The following is a 21,823-nucleotide window of genomic DNA, read 5'->3' as shown; positions in this document are numbered from 1 at the left end:
TAAATGGTTTTTGTTTTAGGCTGCTGAGATTTGAAGTGGTTTGTTATGCAGTGAAGGTTAACTGATAAAGTCTTCAACAATAATGTCAGCATGTGCCTTCTGTGTTTTTACTGCTTTATGAGATAGCCAGATTACTATTCCTAAAGATTAGTTTATGCAGAAGGTATGGGGGGAGATAAATATTGTCACTGCCACATTGAACATACTGGGAGCTATAAAACCCATGAATAAAGCATAATTTGTTGAGATAGACATGAAGAATTTTTTGAAAATTGGTAGGTTTTTTTTTTGTTTGTTTGTTTCTTTGTTTTTTATTCACAGAGTCTCACTCTGTAGCCCGGGCTAGAGTGCTGTGGCGTCAGCCTAGCTCACAGCAACCTCAAGTTCCTGGGCTCAAGCAATCCTCCTGCCTCAGCCTCCTGAGTTGCTGGGACTACAGGCATGCACCACCATGGCCGGCTAATTTTTTCTATGTATTTTTAGTTGGCCAATTAATTTCTTTCTATTTTTAGTAGGGATGGGATCTCACTCTTGCTCAGGCTGGTTTCGAACTCCTGACCTTGGGCGATCAGCCTGCCTTGGCCTCCCAGAGTGCTAGGATTACAGGCGTGAGCCACCACCCCCGGCTGGTAGGTTTTTATGTATACAGTGGTTCATAGTGTCAGAGAACCAAACTGTAGGGACATGTGCATGTCCCTTCTTCAACCAGCTGATCTGACACTAGATGATATACTTGCTCAACTAATTGTGCTAGGAGCTGCAAACAGTGTGTAGACCTGAGAAAGGGATTTGATTTATCCTTCCTCTCAGCCAAGAGACATATTCTAGGAAGAAGAATTAGCAAACATACAGCCTGGGTAGACCATACCTTGTTCTAGGAAGGATGAGTCAAATCTCTAAATGGGCTTATTTCAAAAATAAAAATAATCACTCCCTCATAACACACACTCCCTCTACACACACACACACACACACACACACATGTACAACAAGGGAATGAAAACATCTTCCTTGAGACTCAGACTTCTGAAAATTATTAGTAACAGAAACCATAAGAAAATTTTGGAAAATTGTTTGCCTTCTGCAATAAAGTGCCACAGATCATAGCATCTATGAAAAGAACATAAAACTATAAGGAGAGAACAGGTTAAGGTTAAATAAGACACAAAAGACTTTCAGAAAAGCAAAAATGCAGTATCAGGATTAAAATTCAGAGCAAAGACAATAAAGAATAGAACTGACACTTCTTAGAAACATGAAATTAGTGATGTTCAGGAAGAATTGGAGATGATCTCTCAATATCTAGAGAGAAAATGATGAATATGGAGTCAAGAGAATAAAGATGATACAGCTGAAGAATTATCAGTATTTTTGATGGAAAAACCAGAAAAATTGGAATAGAAAAAGTAAAGATGAAATCAGAAAACATTTTGCAGCATTTGGAAAAACATCTAGGTAAGCAGATCAAGAGGACATATTCAGAAAACATGCTGGTTTGGAGGAAAAATTGTTTGAAGATGCACAGCTGTGTGTTGGAAATAGCAGCTAAAAAGGAAATCATAAATTAGAATGTCATGGTATTCTAGGGCTGGTGAATTACCCATATGCACTGCACCCAACTCATCACAATAAAAACATTTTAGCAAGACCTACCAGGTTGAACTAGCCACACTGAAAAACTTTAGTTTTAGTGATGCTTAAAAAGCAAACACTTTCATTTGTATGGTTATTTCTCACTTTGATAGCCCAAAATTGAGCACAAGAAATTCTTTTGTGAAACCCTTTCCTTAGGCAGTTAAATTACTAATAGTTTTGGACAGTCAATGAAATAGAAATATAACTTCTTTATTTAAAGCAAAAAAACGAATATGAGTAGAAAACAGTCTGGCAAGAAATATGCTAAAATACTAATTCTAATTGGGTAGGTCTTGGGACTGTTCTCTTTCATCTTTTTAAATTAATACATTTATTTTAAACTTATTTTTTGAGGTATATGCACATATGCACAGTTCTATGCTTGTAAATAAATGAGGATTCTCTAGAATGGAGAACTGGGTTACTAGGAGAAGTAGGACAGACTGACTTTTTATTGTATACATACCTTTTATCCTCTTTGAATTTTGTATTATGTGTATAAATTACCCGTTCAAAAAATGAATGAAAATATAATCTCATAATGAAAAAATAGGGTTTTAGCATGGGCCTCGTGGCTCATGTCTGTATTCCCAGCATTTTGGGAGGCCGAGGAGGGAGGAAAACCAGTGGCCAGGAGTTGCAAGACCAGCCTGAGCTCGAGCAAGACCTCATCTCACTAAAAATAGAAAAATTAGCTGGGTGTGGTGGTGTATGCCTGTAGTCCCAGCTACTCAGTGGCTGAGGCAGGAGGAACAGTTGAGCTCAGGAGTTTGAAGTTTCAGTAAGTTACGATGATGCCACTGTTCTATCCAGAGCAACAGAGCAGGACTCTGTCTTCATAAAGGAAAAAAAAGTTAAATTTCAAAGTCAAAAGTTTAAGCAGAAGACAATACTATTATGTGATGAATTCTTTAAAATGATAAAAAAAAAAAGCACTAACTCTAAAGATTGGTACATTTGATAACTAGTCATTAAAAAACCCCAGTCAATAAAAATGGGATGATAAGTCATAGAATAGGAGTATGCTGTTTTGTATAAATCCACAAATTCATTATTTATATTATCTGCTTTTCTAAGTTATTGCAGGCAAATGGCAGGTTTACCACTGCATTATATAGACCATGGTTTTTATGGCCTTCAGTAACACTTAACTTGCCACTCAATCCCAGTGCAAGTATGGTATCTGTTTGTTATCACAGTAACCTATCCCTGTTACCAGTTTCTGTACTAGCTTTTCCTAAATAGGGCTGCTGTAACAAATAACCCCAAAGATTTAGTGCCTTACTACAAGATTCATTTCTAGCACCCATGTTAGCTACAAGTTGTCTGCAGTTTTTCCCCACTAAATATGTCATACCCTGTGTTCCAGGCTAAAGAGCAGCCCTATCTTTGTGTTAGATCAGAGGGAAAAATAAAAATGCTGAACCATGCAATGTCCTTTACTCTTCTCCTCAGATATGGTATAGATAACTTACAATTATCTTTCACTGGCCACAGCAAGTTAACATGGCCAGATCCAATGTTTGGTAGAGAGTATTTGTCTCTAAAAGACATGTGCTATAAGTCACCGGGGCCAAGGACAGGGATGTATATTTCTCTTATAGGGAGGGGATAGAATAGAAAACAATAATACCACCTGTACATCCACTGCCAGATATATTCCCTAAAGCAATATTTTTCACACTGCTGAGTTCTTAGTCCAAGATAAACATTCGGAAGTTATTAGTATATAAGTGAGTATGAAAAAGATCACCCAGAGAGAGGGAAGAGAGTGCTAGAAACCTCTCTGCATCTGCAGAGAACACTGAGAGTGAATAGTCAGAAGCATGAAGAAGAACAGGAAAGAACATGTCCTGACTATTTCTCCTTCAAAAATTTTCACTTTTTTTAAAAAAAGAACACCTGAATGCAAATTCTTTAAATCTTTCTGGTTTGTACCACCACAAGACTTAATTTCAAAATAGTATAATAAGAGATTTAAAATTAATATATGCTTATTTATTATTACAGGGATTTGCCGCAATATGGACAGAAGCAATGGCAGTCCTATTTTGGAAGAACTTTTGATGTTTACACCAAACTCTGGAAGTTCCAGCAGCAGCACCGGTAAAAGGAATTTTATAGTTAAAGGAAAGTGAAAGCTCATTATATTAGTCACAGTTTTGATCTTTAGTACCTCAGTGCTTTTTATTTGGGTCTTTGTAAATAATATAGTTCATCTTTATGACCCAAATAAAACAAATTTATTTTTTATTATTTATTGAAGATTTTAAAATATAGGCTGGGCGCGGTGGCTCACGTCTGCAATCCTAGCACTCTGGGAGGCCGAGGCGGGTGGATCGCTCTCAAGGTCAGGAGTTCGAAACCAGCCTAAGCAAGAGCGAGACCCCGTCTCTACTATAAATAAAAAGAAATTAATTGGCCAACTAATATACCTAGAAAAAATTAGCTAGGCATGGTGGCACATGCCTGTAGTCTCAGCTACTCAGGAGGCTGAGGCAGCAGGATTGCTTGAGCCCAGGAACTTGAGGTTGCTGTGAGCTAGGCTGATGCTATGGCACTCACTCTAGCCTGGGCAACAAAGCAAGACTCTGTCTTAAAAAAGAAAAAAAAAAGATTTAAAATATAGTGTTCTTATCTGATTTTTTAAAGACAATGTTACATTTTTAATAGTTCAGATGAACTCTAACATAAGTGAGATGATTCATGGTTTCATTCTAAAATACATGTTCTTTATTAGCCAAAGGCTATCATGTGTGTGCTGCTTCTAATTTTCATGGACATAGCTCAAAGTAGTTTCTTTTTATATTTGAACTTACTTAAATAGACATTTAATAAATGTTTTTTTTAATTGAACGATTATGTTGAAATCTTATGAAAAATTCATGAGCTTTGATGAATTGGATGGTATTTTATTCTATTGAATATATAGATTTGGTTATTTTTGAAATTTATAGTCTTTTATTTCTGTTTTCTTGTTTCCATTATAAAACAGACAAGTCTTGGATAATCGGTATGGCTTGAAGCGGTGGCAAATAGGGGAAATTGCTTCCAAGATTGGGCAGCTATACTACCATTATTAGTAAGTGCATTGTATACGGAAAGAGTAAAGTGTTACCCTGATTAAAACACAGCATGGAGAAGAGTACACTCACTTGTTAGGCGTTAATACAATAAGTTACAGATGAAACCCTAATAGTTCAGACCAGATTGATCAAGACAGCATCATCAAGCCAGCTGCAATAGCTCATACCTGTCATCCCTGTTACTTGGGAGGCTGAGGCAGGAGGATCTCTTGAGGCCAACAGTTCGAGACCACCCTGGGCAACATAGTGAGATCTTGTGTCTAAAAAATATGATAATTAGGTGGACATGGTGGCTTGTTCCTGTAGTCCCTGCTACTTGGGAGGCTAAGGTGGGAGGATCAGTTGAGGCCAGGAGTTTGAAACCAGCCTGGGTGATACACCATGAACCCATCTGTGTGTGTGGGGAAAAAAAGACAACATTATGAAATGACCTTTCATAATCAAAGTAATATTATTTGCTTTAAAGGCTTACCTTCTAAACAGTTCATTTGGTCAGACTCATTTGTAACTTAAAGGAGTTTGATTTCTGTTTTAGATAAATGATAAATAATAGATGAATTTATAGTTCTTATGCCTTAAGTCTTAATACTATGCAGAGATATATTATAACTTGTATGTATGAATGAATAGTTGTCAGTAGATGCTTTTAAAAACTCATTCTTGTAGAATATGTTGTTTGAAAGGTTACATGAGATAAATAAAGGTACTTTTGATTATATCCTTAGAGCAATAACATCTATGTAGTCCCACTCTTGAGTCAAGGAAAGAAGAGAGCTCCTTTTAGGAATCTACATTTCATTATCATAAAGTAATATCAGGTATATAATAAAAAAGGCTTGGGGCCAGGTACAGAGGCTAATACCTGTAATCCTAGCACTTTGGGAGGCCAAGGTGGGAGGATTGCTTGAAGCTAGAAGTTTAAGACCAGCCCGAGCAACACAGTGAGATCCCATCTCCACAATTAAATTTAAAAATTAGTTGGGTGTGGTGGTGCACACTTGTAGTCCCGGCTACTTAGGAGGCTGACATAGCAGGATCACTTGAGCCCAGGCATTTGAGGGCGCAGTGAGCTATGATGATACCACTGTACTCTAGCCAGAGCAACAGAGCAAAACCTTGTCTCCAAAAGAAAAAAAAAAAAGGCTTGGGATGGGTGCCATGGCACATGCCTATAATTCTAGCACTCTGGGAGGCTGAAGCAGGAAGATTGCTTGAGATCAGGAGTTCGAGACCAGTCTGAGGAAGAGCAAGATCCCATTTCTACCAAAAATATCATTATTACTATTTTTATACATTTTAAGGGTGATATGATTATTGCCTAGCTGGTTCAAATTTAGGACAGTCATTCCTATCACCTTATATAGGGACTAGAGACATATGGAACAAGTATTTATCATGGTGAAGAGTTTCTGACTACCATATTAAAATTTTTTTTTTCTCATAGCTTACGCACATCTGAGACCAGCTATCTGAATGAGGCTTTCTCCTTCTATTCGGCAATCAGACAGAGATCATATTATTCTCAAGTCAATAAAGAAGACAGGTATGCATCTACTGTGTTTTTAGGAAGTTGAGGATTAAACACACAAGTTGAGGATCAAAACCTTTAGTCTGTGTGAAAATTGTGCAGAAAAGCACACGTTTGTTTATAACTTACAGTCATTAAACAGGCTTTAATGAGTGCCTACTATTTAAGACCTTCTAAAAAGTATACAGAGGTATATGTTACCTAAGAGCAGTAAATATTATAGATGTTGGCCAGGCATGGTGGTTCACACCTATAATCCTAACACTTTCGGAGGCCAAGGCGAAAGGATCACTTGAGGCCAGGAGTTGGAGACTATCCTGAGCAAGAATGAGAACCTGTCTCTACAAAAAAATAGAAAAAGTAGCTGGGCATGGTGTCATGTGCCTATAGTCCCAGCAACTCTGGAGGGTGAAGCAGGAGAATCGCTTAAGCCCAGGAATTTGAGTCTGTAGAGAGCCATGATGAGGCCATTGCTCTCCAGCCTGGGAAACAGAGCAAGATCTTGTCTCAAAATAAATAAATAGGTATGTTGGTGTTGTAATGATGTCACAGTACCAAAGGAGGGTTGAAGTTACAGCTTTCTAAGAGAGTGGGGTCACATAGGTTTCATAGAAAAAAAATTACTCCACCATGAGGCTCAGCTAATAGCATTTTATCTTTTTAGCCTGTGTAATCTTAATTCATATATCTTCAAAAGCCTGTTGACAGCTGTAATGTAGGACTAGAGAAAAGGCTGCTAATGCTGTTTGAATTTTTTTTTATAAACCCAGGACTGTTTTGCAGTTGTGTAACTCAACTGTTGGAAAAAAAATATGTAGAATTCATTCATTCCCAATAAAAATCTGTTGAACACATATCTGGTACTGTAGCAGATACTTGAATGGGAGAGGAAAAAAGAAAAGAAGGGGTGCTAGTTCCCTTTCAGAAGATTATCTTCTAATGGGGCTTACAGACATGTTTGGGGTACCCATTGATTGTGATTTTGTTAATTCCAGATGAGTGTGGAATTGTGGAAGAAATCAGGGATCTGCTGAAGAATCTTTGTTGCTAGCATTCTGAGAATTGTTGGAAGAGAAAGTTCAGGCATAGAAGATCTGAATGTTTTCTCTACTCCCAGCAACAGAACTCTTAGTTGTTATGTTATGAAAAGATTATATTCTCTTAGCAGTAGAAGAAAACAGTTTTGACGTGTTTTTCTGGAGAACACTTTGTGGTTGGCTATTGTAATCTTTCCAGCTAAACAGTGACATTTTTGGAAAAGTACCGCTTTTGTAAATCCCCTTCATTCCCATGTGCACGTTGTTCAGACCTGTGCAGGGGAGTCTGTGTGTTATGAGTGAGGGGTGTCAGTGCTGGAGTCTGCATTTTCCTCTCCTGTCTTTTTGTTATCTCCTAATGTCATCCTTCCATCAGAAGTTCCCCCAGTTACTTTTCCCCCAGGTTTTTCTATGGTTTGCTTCACATATTTTCACTATAGATATATTTCCACCAAACCTAATTTTTTAAAAAATGTGTTATACCATTTGTATTAATTCTTGGTGAGATAAATCATATATTAAAAAATGCAAAAGGGCTATGTAACATTTTATCAGCATTAAGAAAAAGTACATACAAGCAAAGAACTATTTTAAGCAATAGCAAAATACCTTGCATAATTCCCTTTTCTGTATTTTCTAATTTGCCAAAAGGGAAATTGGCCTTGGGCCCCTTGGCTTAAAACATAACGGTTTGATTTATTGCAGTTATTTTCTGCCTTAATAGCAAACACCACATTTGAATTGTTTTCCTGTGTTGTTTCCTAGTATAGGGCAGATTAATAGAGGTAGGATTATTTGGAATCAGAATGACAAAATCTCTTGCACTTAGAATCAAATTACACAGTCCAGTATGTAGAACCTTGACTTTGCTGTATGTGCTCAGAAAAGGCTTTGTTCAGTTGGCAGGTTGTTTGTTTCTTGGTTCACACAGGGCAACGGGGCCTGTCAAGATAGCAATCGGGAACAGCTGCTAAAATCAATAGCCAGCAGATAAAACCAAGTAAGAAAATATTCCACAATTTCACAGTTTTTAAAAGGCAAACATTTTCTCTCCTCAAAAGGAACAAGTTCTCTCTACACTGTCTCAGCACCTAAGGATTATGTTGAGGCCAGGAGAAATGATCATTCCAGAAGTCACCAAGGTGACTACCTGTCACTAAGCATAGTCAACATTCAGGACATCTCATTCCATGGGCCCATCCTGCTTAGGAGAGGTGTTATCGTACGACCACTCATCCGAGGACCTACAAACCCCCACTCTGTTGCAGATGGCCAAGGCTGAGCCTAGTCAGAGTTAGACATGGAGAAGGTGAAGTTTCTGAGTACACAAAAGGTCGTAGGGAGATGTTGCATTAGCCACCTGGAAGAACGGAGTTTCTCAGGCAAATGTACAGTTGAAGGGTCACTGTCTTATAAGTAGTGGGCCTGGTAGGTTGGACAAAGTGAAATTCTGGAGTCCAGAGTTTGTCAAGAGCATCATAATTTCAACTTCAGTGGTGACAGTATTGACGTTTTTTAATGTGGGAAATATGAATCTGAAATTGATGGCTTTGGCAGTTCACAGTGGTAGTGTTGATAACAAGGGCTCAGTGTGGACCCTTCCAGTGAGGGTCATACTTCTTGTGCAGTTTGATATGGAGTCTGCCAACAGGCTGTGGCTTTTCATTCCTGTAGTGTTTTACATGCAATGTTTATTTAATGCAGAGATAGGCAAACTGTGGCCTACATGCCAAATTGGGCCCATGGCCTGTTTTTGTACTTGTTGGCAGCTTAGAATTGTTTTTACATTTTCAAAGGGTTGTGAAAAAAGGAAAAGATAAATATGCCACAGGCATCAAATATGGCCTGCAAAGCTCAAAATATTTACTATCTGGCCCTTTATGGAAAGTTTGCCAGTTACATAATTCATGATCTATTGATTCATGGAACCTGTTTTATCAAAAAATTAATGGAATTAAGTCATTCATATTTTAGGTATGAATTGATATTGTCCTTCTACTAATTTTATTTCTGTTTTGAATTCCACCCCTGACAGTGTGGTAGGCTAGATAACCTAAAATACTATCAGTTCTAAAACACCTAGAAATGCTGGATAAAATAGAACAGTCATCCCTTTAAATGGACAACGAACGTAGCTGTCAAGAAAATAAAGAAATCCCTAGTTCATTTGCTATGGTGACCTTGCAGGGGAGTAGTTGATTTTGGTGACATAAAAGAACAATGAAGAGGAAAATTAAAACTAGAATAAGGGGTAATATACAAGAAGGATTAGTAAACAAAAAGTATCCCCTTGTATCCTAAAACACATTATGCTATGAGACAGTAATAATGGCTCATTGATTTTATTAAAATAAAATGGGCTAGCACTCTGGGAGGCCGAGACGGGTGGATCGCTCAAGATCAGGAGTTTGAAACCAGCCTGAGCAAGAGCGAGACCCCGTCTCTACTAAAAATAGAAAAATTAGCTGGCCAACTAAAACACATAGAAAAAATTAGCTGGGCATGGTGGTGCATGCCTGTAGTCCCAGCTACTTGGGAGGCTGAGGCAGAAGGATTGCTTGAGCCCAGGAGTTTGAGATTGCTGTGAGCTAGGCTGACGCCACTGCACTCTAGCCAGGACAAGAGAGAGACTCTGTCTCAAAAATAAATAAATAAATAAAAATGAAATAAAATGGGGCCAAATCTTGGATAACAATAGCATTGAGAGAAGAAAGAGGATAAAGAGTTAAGTCATTCTAATAAGATCCATTTACTGCTCAGAAAACACATAGAGTAAGTAGTTTGTTAATGTTCTAAGAAAAATATACTTAATATAAGGAGAATGTGTAACTTCAAAACAGATAGAATAAATCATTATAATGGAAGACAGGAAAGGAAAATATACCCCAAAAAGCATAAATAGCACAAAATAATAAAGTAGAAACAAGTCCAAATATGGTGGTAATCAGTGAGTGAAAGTGATATAAACTTTCCATTTAAGAGACATTGTCAGTATGCCTTTTTTAGAAAAATCCAGTAACATACTATTTATAAGAGATCCTTCAAAGATATAAGGTACATAAAAAAAGATAAATAAGACAGATACTAAAGGGGAAAATATGCCAATACATACTATTTTTATTTAAGGCAGAAAATATTAAGGATAGAGGTTTACTCCATAATGATAAAAGGAACAATTAAGAAAAATAGAGAAATTCTAAATTTATATATAACCAATAATGTAGCATTATAATAAAGCAAAAAGTGGAGAAATTAATAAATGGCCTAATGTATATGGGAATTTTTGCTCTACCATATTTAATACCTTATATATCAAGAAGATAAGAAATTATAAGATATGAGTAACAAAAACTTGTTCCAACTTACAGAAAACTGGATACAACAATAAGTAAATGTATGTTATTTTCAAGCTTATATGAACTTTTGTGAAGTTGACTTATATTTGCCACAAAACAAATTTAATACAAGGTTCAATAAATTTTCAAGTATGTGTTCTCTAACCATTGTATGATTCCATCATAAACAGGAATAAAACAGTTTAAGACATTTGTCAATTAGTGATACATTTCTAACTAACTCATTCAAAGAAGAATTTTTGAAAATTTTTATTGTAGAAAGTGTCAAACATGCACACAAAATATACTGTTGTAAAGTATTTTTGAGGTGGGATATGGAAAGCAGGAAGTGGAAGTTGAAATTGTCAGATTTGAATTGATAAGGGGTAAGTGTAAAGTGCTAGGCTTGAACAGGCACTATGTTGACTATAAATGGCATTTGATAAGTTTAGGGTGCACATTGCTACTCCTAGCAATACTAAAAGAACAGTAACACAGAATAGCTATAACTAAGAAGCCAATAGATGATACAAAAAGGAACATTAAAAAATATTTGCTTAACCAAAAAGAAGGTAAGAAAGGAACAAAAGAGGAACAACAAAAAGAGAAGGGACAAATAGGAAACAAATAGCAAGGTGGTAGACACAAACCTAGCTAAAACGGTAACAATATTAAATGTAAACGGTACAAGGTAGAGATTGTCAAAGTGGGTTGAAAAAAGCAAGATATAATGATACATTGTCTACAACAGATGAATTTAAATAAAAAGACAGATAGGCTGGCACCATGGCTTATGCCTGTAATCACAGTGCTTTGGGGAGGCCAAGGCAGGAAGCAAGATTCCACCTTTGAAAATAAAAAAAATAAAAAATCAGGCATGGTGGCAGCACATGCCCTAGTCATAGCTACTTGGTAGGCTGAAGTGGGAAGATTGCTTGAGCCCAGGAGTTCAAGGTCGCAATGAGCTATGATTGTACCATTGCACTATAGCCTGAGCAATAGAGAGAGACCCTATCTCTAAAATATATATGTATATGCTAAAAAGAAAAAAAAAAGACAGATAATTGAAAGTAGACAGATGAAAAAAGATATGACATACAAACAGTAAGCATGAGAAAGCTGGCTTGATTGTTAATATTAGAAAAATGAGATTTCAAGATAAAGGATGTTCTTCCTGGAATTCTTTTCACTTCATATTTTCCATACTCTTTTACTCTTCCTTGCTATCTTAAACATTTATCACTTTCTTTATAAAGCCTTTTCTCATCCAGGAGCTGGTCTTTTGGACTCAAAGTAGCATTGTTTATTTCTCCTGTTATTATATTTATTCCACTGTGTTTTAAGTATTTATCTGTCTCCTGTATATTTTAAGTACTTTTCTGTCTGTAAGATCTGTGAAGAAGGGACTGTGTCTATAGATTTTTTTAAAACCTTTTACTCTTAGCATTTAGCATAGTGCCTATACTTCTAAGTTCTCAATAGATATTTATTGAATGAATGAATATATGGATGAACAGCTTAATGAATCAATAAGAAATATCTCAAAAAGACTGTATGATTGTATATGGAAATGGTTATAACTGCAAAAAAGATGAAAAGAATTTTAAAAGTCCTCAGAAAATTGGAAAAATCAAAAAAGCATATCTTCTTTTTTAACCTAATGAGTTATTTTTTATTTATCTATCATAGACCTGAGTTGGTAGTTAAGAAGCTACGGTACTATGCAAGATTTATAGTAGTTTGTCTTCTTCTCAACAAAATGGATGTTGTGAAGGATCTAGTAAAGGTAAATGTGCTTTAAAGTAATTAGAATCCTAATCTCTAATTGTATATGGATAATTGTATTTCTTAAAAATATATTTTATGTTAAAATAATTTTGATGTATCTAAATAATTACAACATTTAAAGTATAATAACTTCTGACATAGGTTAAGATAGAAAATATTTCCCACTCTCTTCATATGATAATTGATTTACACTAATCAAAGATAATTATCTTAATTCCTTCCTTTTGTCCCAACAGCATGTTTTTACATTTCACAGCCCATTAATGGAGGGCTGAGACATGCAAGTGGAAAAAAGTATTTAGTTTAAGAGAAAATAATCAGAAGTTGAGATCATGAAAAAATACGTAATGTTTTATGGAGGTATTGTAAATGAATTTTAGTTTTTCTGTCACTTTACAGAAGCTATATCACTCTTTCATTAACTCAGGTACTTAAGGGCTAACTGTATTCAGGATCCATTTAATATCTGTAATTATTGCATAATAAATTCTGGTTGTACTCTGTATTCAATAGTTTTGTTGGCATACTTCTTAATTTTTCTTTCAAGCATAACATGCCAGTTTTGACAAGGCCAAGAGGAATAGCTCTATGTACTCCTTTTTTGTCTTCCTCTATGCATAGCTACTAATAAGACTATTTCCAAAAAATAGTATAAATCCAAAGATAATCGGGATATATTCAATTTTTTAAAGTTTCTTCTGACTTTCCTATGAATTGAATGCTGACATAGCACTGAATAGGAAATGGATCTCTATAAAGATTTTATTTGATGTGTATCCTTCTGGAGTTTCAAATTTTGAAGCAAATCCATGTAGTTTTTATTATTTGTTTTTCATTATAATTGGGATTATATTTATAATCAAACTTCTTAACTGTATCAGTTTCTGTCAGAAATATGGTATAGTATAGCTATGTATTTTTATGGAATTTTTAGTAACACTTTTTTTATATTTTAAAATCAGGAATTGTCAGATGAAATTGAAGATTATACTCACCGCTTTAATACTGAAGATCAAGTGGAATGGAACTTGGTGCTTCAAGAAGTAGCAGCTTTCATTGAGGTCATTTTTTTACCTAGAAAGATAAATCATAATGATGAATAAATAAATGACTCTGGTTTATGTTTTTGTTGTGTGTATATGTCGAGAAGAAGCATTAACTTATATTGATATTTTGTCATGGTCATTAACTTCTTACTGCTTTTTTCTTTAGGCGGACCCTGTAATGGTGTTGAATGATGATAATACCATTGTTATCACATCTAATCGCCTGGCTGAAACAGGAGCCCCATTGCTGGAACAGGGCATGATCGTGGGACAGTTGTCTCTAGCTGATGCACTCATTATTGGTAATTGTAATAATCAGGTAAAGAATTGTGAAGGCATTATGCTTAAAATTTGCTTTGAAACATAATGCTCTTGATTATCACGGCAGGGATAACAAGGATATTTATTTCCTTATAAATATCCTGACATCCATCTTTGAGGAAATGATTAATTAAATTATGGTATGTGTGTATAAGGAATATAATTACAGGCATTTAAATAGTGTAGAAAGAATTTTTAATAACTAGGAAACTCATGATATGGTAAATGAAAATAAATTTTCTGGGGAGCTATGTAAACAGAATTATTTCCTGTATGTTAGAATGTCTATCTACGTGTATGTACAGGAAGAAGACTAGGAAGTAATTTACAAATATCTGAAAGATTTATTCCTGAATAGCAGAATTATAGGTGATTTTTATGTTCTTCTTTACAACTTTCTAAAGTTTCCTAAATTTGTATATATTACTTTTCCAGTTGGGAGGAGTTGTTTTTGAGTACATTTGTCAAAACCGAATTTGAAATACTTTTTGTTTTTTTTAATTTTTTTAATTTTTTGAGACAGAGTCTCACTCTCTTGCCTGGGCTAGAGTGCCGTGGTGTCAGCCTAACTCTCAGCAACCTCAAACTCCTGGGCTCAAGCGATCCTCCTGCGTCAGCCTTCCAGGTAGCTGGAACTACAGGCATGTGCCACTGTGCCAGCTAATTTGTTTGGCTAATTTATTTCTATTTATAGTAGAGACGGGTCTCACTCTTGCTCAGGCTGGTCTCGAACTCCTGAGCATAAGCAATCCTTCCTGCTGGGCCTCCCAGAGTGCTAGGATTAAAGGCATGAGCCACCACACCCAGCCTCAAAATACTTTTTAAATGTCAGAATAGTTCCATAATGTTGAGGATTTAATGTACTAGAAATGTCATTTACTGCAATTTATTGTACATTGGAAAAGTCACCAGTAAACACATTTTTCTATTTGTGTTATTTACACAAGTTTTAATTTCAAATCTTATCCTCATACCTGTCATTTTTGTTATTGTTAAATTATTCTAGTCCTCCGTTTTTGGCTTTTGTGGCCATTATTTTGCAAATTTCTACCGTAAAACTTTTTTGAGGCCAGGTATAATGGTTCATGCCTACAGTCCTAGCGCTTTGGGAAGCCAAGGTGGAGTGATTGCTAGAGGCCAGGAGTTGGAGGCTTGCCTCCAACATAGCAAGATCCAGTCTCTATAAAAATTTTTTTTTGATTAATTGGGTGTGATGGTACACTCCGGTGGTCCCAGCAACTTGGGAGGCTTTTTTGATTTGGGAGGCTGAGACAGGAGGATCGCTTGAGCCTAGGAGGTTGAGGTTGCTATAAGCTATGATCCAGTTACTGCACTCTACCCCAGTCAATAGAGCCAGACCCTGTCTGGAAAACAAACAAATGAACCAGGCACAGTGGCACATGCCTGTAGTCCCAGCTACTTGGGATGCTGAGGTGGGAGGATCCTTTGAGCCCAGAAATTTGAGACTAGCCTGGGCAACCAACATAGCAAGACCCCAACTCTAACAATAAAATCCCCCAAAAACCCCAACCAAATGAGATACCATGCGCTCAAATGGCTAAAAACAAAACAGACCAAGATACTAATAATAGCATGTTCTGGCAAGACTGTACAAAAATTAACTATCTCATACTTTGTTGTTAGAAGTGTAAATTGGTAATATCTAGTTTAGAAAAATATTAGGCATTATATAATATACCTAAATATATGCTGTACTATATAATAATAAGTACCTCTTACCTCTTATAATAATAATACCTCTATATAATAGGTACTAACCCTATGATCAAGCAGTCCAACTATTTTCTTATTAATTTGTAAGAGTTCCTAATATATGTTGCATGAAAGGCCTTTGTCAAATTTGTATATTGAAATCCCCTCTCCTACTCTGTGGCTTGGCTTTTATTCTCTTCTGGTGTCTCCTCTCTGTCTCTCTCTCTTTTTACACTTTAATTAAAATATTCATTGTGCACCTACTCTATGCTAGACCCTGCTCCCAATAATGGGCCTCTGGTGAATAGAAGTCCTTAATGTCCAATTCATAAATTTTTTCCTTTCTGGTAAGAGCTTTTTGGTGCCCTATTTTGCCCTATTTTAAGAAATCCTTGCCTACTACATATGTGGTCATGAAGATAATTTTTTTTATTATTATTATTTTCTAAAACCCTTATTACTTTGCTTTTCGCATTCATATCTACAGTCTATCTGGAATTTATTTTGATTGCTTCTCTTATTTAAGCATATAGAATAAACTTGTTTTACATGTTGTATATGACTTTTTATATTAATAGTTCTATTTCAATTGCCTATTGTGTCTGTTAACTGAACCAGAGATGCCTTTTTTCTTCATGAGTTTTATGATTTTTGGTTGTGGGCTCTTTTTTGCTGTAATTCAATCAGCTAGAATTCTTTGAGACCTGCATTAGGGATGCCTTCTTCCCGTGAGAATCTGCACTGACTTTTCCCCAAAAACTTGGAGGCACTGTCAGTTTTTCTTCTCTTTAAATGAAAAACCTTAAGATGTTTGGACCATGCAAATAGTATTAATTCAGATTCCCAAACCACATGAGAGCCAGCCCATGGCTGTGAGTTCTTAGGGGAGACTTTTCTTCATCTCTTCCCAGAGCAAAGGCCAAGGAATATTTGTTTCCTTCATTTCTCTCTCTTTGGAGTAGATCTGTTTCTAGTGTACTCCTCTTCTGAGGCCATATCCTTTTGTGCTTCCAGCTTTAGTCGGGCATGGGTGTATGTGTGGGATGGGGCGTCTCCCAGCCAGTTCTTCCCCAAGACGCCCATGCTGTCCTTACTATGGGACGGCTTAAGGCGTTAGAGCCCACTCACCCCCTAAACCTCTGCTCCTCCTTTAATCCTGGCCTCTTAGGAAATCCTTTACTCTCGTGCAAGCTCATCTCTGCATTTTAAAGGATAGAGTTGATGGATATGTAACCGTTATATTACTGGAAACAAAGATATATTTTTACTTTTTGTTATAGGGATGGCTATTTTGTTTCCTTATATGAAAATATGACTTTGGTAATGCTAATTTGGTAATGAACTATAGAAATAATCCCTCAAGTATGGTCTTACAATGCTAATCTATTAATGACTCATCGCAAGAGACTTAGAGTTCAGCAGATGAATCATTCATTCATTCCTTCAATCATTTTTTTATTGAGTGCCAGTTATGGATAAGGCACTGGGGATAAGTAGAGCTAAAAAAAAAAAAAAAAAAAAAACCCAAAACAAAGTGCCTTCCCCAATGGAACTTACAGTCTAGTTGTGAAGACAATCATCAATCAAGTAACCACTTAGATAAATACCTAATAGCCACTTGAACAGACGTGACAAAGGAGAAGTGTGTGGTTTGAGTATCTGTAATCAAGGTATTTGACCTAGTCTGGGAAATCATTGAAAATGTTTCTGAGAATAGTTTCTTGAGCTAAGAGCTATGGGTAGAAGTTCATCATGTAAAGACCAGAGCGTGCCAGGCAGCAGGAAGAGCATGTGTAATGGCCTAGAGTGCAAAGGAGGTATGAATAGTATAAGACATTAATAGAAGGCTAAACTGGCTGGAACTGAGGGAACAGTGGGAACCACAGGAGGAGGAAAGGTAGGTAGAGCTGTATTAACAAGGACTGGTAGTGAATGTTCAGTACTTTGTATCCTAAGTGTGTTGGAAAATTAGCAAATGGTTTGATCCAAAGGGAGAAACATGACAAGGCTTATGCTTTGAAAAGACCATTTTGATTACGGTTGTGGAGAACAGATTGGTGCCAAATGGGGGTGGCAGAGCAGTTGGGAAATTGTCATAGTAATCTGCATGAATGATAGTATGTTATAATAACAGGGTAGTGGTGATACTGGGGCAGTTAGTTTCAAGAGATATGTAGAAGGGACAACCTATAGCCTTTGATATTTGGTTGGATATGGAAGTAAAGAGGTGTCAGAGATGACTCTTAGGTTTCTGGTTTGTTGCTCAGGTAGACAGTATCAGTCACTGAACCTGATTTCATGGTTTGGGAAGTAACAAATCTACCTACAAAGGATAATGTAGAGAGGGATAATTAAGGGAGAGAGTGGGGAGCTGAAGAACTAGAGGAATTTGACCCAATTAAGGAATAGGGAGTGGAGAAGTTCAAGTGATGTCTGGCGTAAGACGTCAGATAAGGATCATCAAGCCTGAAGTATGACATGTGATATGCTTTTTTGACGTGAAAATAATCTGATTTAAGAGAGGTAGCTATTATCAAGTTAAAACAGGGATCTGTAAATACCCTGTGTATAGAGTTTGTTCCTTAAAACCCTCATGCAGCCAAAAGTGTAAGTTATACCCTAGAACACGTATTCTCATTTATATGCCTCATTTTAGACAAAGTACTAAGGACAGATGAGCCAGGTTATTATCTTTAAGTCCTGGGGAAGTGGAGGGGGTCTTGTTTTATCGTCTTGGGTACAGGTAACTGATGGTGAAGGTGTGAAACTTAAGGGTAGTTTTATCACATTTCAGAAAACACAAGTAATGCTTCATTGAGACATTAAGCATGGTCAGAGAATCCCATCTTTGTGAAATTTTGGTTGAAGACAATTTTTTTTTTTGCTTAGTCTGCCTAAAAATATATTAAATGAGTTAAATATTTGAAAGTCTAGTGAATAATCTCATAAACTGATTCTCACCTTAAATAATTCCTCTTTATTTTATTTCATAGAAACAGGAACTTTTGAAAATTCCCATCTCTTTGTTTTATCCTCCTGTGCCTATCTGAAGTTCTATATAAGTATTGTTAAAAATGGAAAAAGGTGCTGTCCTAAATATCGTATAGTGCCAAAATATATTAGAGATTATAAAGTATGGGTCACATCCATATTTTAGCCTAGCTAATTTCCTAAAAGTTAGCATGTTTTGTAGGACCTAATATAGTCTCTGCGTTTTGGTAACTGCGTTTTGTTTTGTTTTTAAAAATACTTGAGGCAATTGATGGATCAGTAGAGGTGTAGATAGCTGGGGTATGTGATAAAAACAAATATGAAACATGTTAATTATAAGACAGAGATGATGGTGTCACTGTACAGCTCTTCCCACCTTTCTGTCTTTTGAAAATCTTCATGGTGAAATATTACAGAATGAGATAACCAGTGTCCTTAAGTATACATGAAAGTCAAGAGTATTAATGTGATGAAAGACTTCAAGGTCTGTGTGCTGCATTAAACACCAGGTTTGTTTTTCTTGCAGGTTAAGTTCAGCGAACTAACTGTTGACATGTTCCGGATGTTACAAGCCCTGGAAAGGGAGCCGATGAATTTAGCTTCCCAGATGAATAAACCAGGAATGCAGGTGATCTTCTCCCTACTTTTGCAAATGTGGTGACCCTCTGGCTGCTTCTGCTCCTCATTGAATGCAGCCCCTTGTTCAACAAATGCTACAAATGTGAATGAGAGTTCTCTTGATGAGAAATGGAGAAATAGAGAAGCATAAGCATAGTAACATTCAGTAAGAAGAATATTGATAAAGAAGATAGTGAAAACAGGCACTGGCAATTCATCTGTCAAGTGCAAGTTGTCTATATATTGTTTTCTATGTGTGAATACAGGAATCAGCTGACAAGCCAACCAGACGAGAAAACCCCCACAAGTATCTGCTTTACAAACCAACCTTCAGCCAACTCTACACATTCTTAGCAGCGTCTTTTAAGGTATATATGATCCAATACTTTTTACTATGTGGGGAAAATGTGCCCTAAATGAAATCTGAGAGTCATTCTTTTCTTTGAATATTTGAGTCAAGAGTCTATGAAAATGAAAAACTGCCTCTAAAATAATGATCCTTTTTTTTTTTTTTTTTCCGAGACAGAGTCTCGCTTTGTTGCCCAGGCTAGAGTGAGTGCCGTGGCTTCAGCCTAGCTCACAGCAACCTCAAACTCCTGGGCTCAAGCGATCCTTCTGCCTCAGCCTCCCGAGTAGTTGGGACTACAGGCATGCACCACCATGCCCGGCTAATTTTTTCTATATATATTAGTTGGCCAATTAATTTCTTTCTATTTATAGTAGAGATGAGGTCTTGCTCTTGCTCAGGCTGGTTTCAAACTCCTGACCTCGAGGAATCCACCTGCCTCAGCCTCCCAGAGTGCTAGGATTACAGGCGTGAGCCACCACCACGCCTGGCCTAAAATAATGATCCTAATCATAGCTTTTTTGGAATGAAAATTTCTTACTATGTTGTGAATGTTCCTAATTAATTAATGAGAATGTTGACTAATGAGCACGCTCATTTCTCCAGGTTTTTATTATTCAGCTACTTTACGTATAATAGTCAATTCAGAAGTGACAAGAGCAGAGTGCCTAGGCATCTTATATATTCAGGCAGCTCTGTGAAACATTTTGATCACCTGAAAGAACTATGTGAAATAGGAGAATTCTTCCCAGAGTTTATATAGAGAAATCCATGGAAGGAATTTTGTCTTTTAGACCTACAGTCAGGATCTTCTCCATTTCAAGTTTTCAGAGAGCATTCTCTAAGTGATGGGGTTTTTGAATCAGAGAACCTCTTCACAACTTCTGGTAATAATTATAGATTAATAATGAATCTTTGCTGTGTATATAGTTTTAAGTCAGAACCAGCAAGTTGTCTTCTCTTGGAAAAGAAAACAACATGTTAAATTAGGTTCTTGTTTTCCTCACAACTTTAAAATGTCACAAACTATAAATAAAATTGTGTTGTTTTTTCCTGTTTGTTGTTTTGTATGTGTGATTTTCTTTAATTTCAGGAGCTGCCTGCCAATAGCGTGCTTCTGATTTACCTGTCAGCCACTGGCGTTTTCCCCACAGGTCGTTCTGATAGTGAAGGTATAATAAAGGAATGCTCCCTGTCGTGAGCAGGGCTTGAACTCTCTTTATTTTCTACAAGATGATGGCCCATGGCCCACTGACCATCTCAAGCTTTCTAGACAGGTGATCAAATTTGAAACCTGGTCTATTTGTTGAATTGGCAATCTTATAGATACCTCTATCTCTTTTGTTTCCTGAAATATTATACAGTGAAGCTCATCAGTTTTCTTCTAAGTCATGAGAAAATTCATGTATTCAATGCCTGCTTCACTATCAAATTTTCCAAAAGCATAATATCTATCTATCTATATCTATATAGATAGATAGATAGATATAAGGAGTTTGATGTTTTGAAGTTGAAAGGATGATGGAATAAGTAAGCCTAATTATCTATTTCATATCAATGAATTTTTCTCAACCTTTAGTAAATTAGGGAATTTGATCAGTGGCTATATTATGGCTGAAAGTCTTTGTAGAAATCAGTGTACTTTTGTAACTGTGAAAGTTCAAGCCCTTGTCATGATTTTGTTTTCTGTTCTTTTCCTTTATTTTGTTTTATGGTTTCAATCTGTAGAATATTGGGATGCTGTTTCAGAATAAAAACTTAAAACTGTCCAGAATATATGAGTCCAGAAATTGATCAGAAGAGATGAGTAACTTGGATGTAAATAAGATAATTAAATCTCTGTCTAGGCAAAAAAAAAAAAAAATTGTCTTAACATCCTTAACATTTTCCTCCTCATCTGTTTGTTGAAATTTGCATTCCTTTATACAATGCATGTCCCTGCCATCTTCCATGCATGACCTACAGATCCTCTTAAATGTTAAAATGAAAACAAAACAAATCTCTTTAATCTTTTCATTGCAGTAATTTTTTAAGGGCAAAGTAGAACACTTAACATTAAAAGTGATACAAAAATCTTAAACTAGTTTTTTTGTAATAGAGTTAGTAATTTTCATTACAAATAATTATTTCTATGTCTTATAACATATACTGTTATAGCAGGTTTTCTGGGTTTGTGCCTAACATATTGACCTCTTATTTTACTTTTTTCAAAGTACAATAGGTAAAAACTCAGTGGTCCTTTAAGAGAGATTATCCGAACATCCCACAGCTGCTGTGCCATTTAGATAAGAGTTTAGCTAACTCATATGAATCTAGTGAGAAAAGGCTAACTTCAAAACTAGAACTAAAGTGGCTAATATAATAGTCATAATAATGGAT

The 21,823-nt window shown here is 36.1% G+C and overlaps 1 protein-coding gene across 3 annotated transcripts in view; it reads left to right on the top strand.

Annotated features, from left to right (window-relative positions):
* The window catches only part of SCAI (suppressor of cancer cell invasion), a 117,149-nt gene that overhangs the window by 62,751 nt on the left and 32,575 nt on the right, over window positions 1–21,823 (top strand). For all 3 annotated transcript variants that reach the window (XR_012922143.1, XM_012771887.3, XM_076009034.1), the window contains exons 4-12: window positions 3,646–3,741; window positions 4,631–4,717; window positions 6,166–6,264; window positions 12,311–12,407; window positions 13,372–13,470; window positions 13,622–13,774; window positions 19,007–19,108; window positions 19,365–19,466; window positions 20,538–20,616. Coding sequence is in view for 2 of the 3 variants with exons in the window: in XM_012771887.3 (XP_012627341.2) it covers window positions 3,646–3,741; window positions 4,631–4,717; window positions 6,166–6,264; window positions 12,311–12,407; window positions 13,372–13,470; window positions 13,622–13,774; window positions 19,007–19,108; window positions 19,365–19,466; window positions 20,538–20,616 (914 nt within the window). In the remaining variant the exon portion in view is untranslated. The remainder of the gene's footprint in view (window positions 1–3,645; window positions 3,742–4,630; window positions 4,718–6,165; window positions 6,265–12,310; window positions 12,408–13,371; window positions 13,471–13,621; window positions 13,775–19,006; window positions 19,109–19,364; window positions 19,467–20,537; window positions 20,617–21,823) is intronic.

Source organism: Microcebus murinus, chromosome 12 (assembly GCF_040939455.1).
Source record: "Microcebus murinus isolate Inina chromosome 12, M.murinus_Inina_mat1.0, whole genome shotgun sequence".
NCBI lineage: Eukaryota > Metazoa > Chordata > Mammalia > Primates > Cheirogaleidae > Microcebus > Microcebus murinus.
Note: the sequence above shows the minus strand (reverse complement) of the source record. Positions and strands in the feature narration are given on the sequence as shown.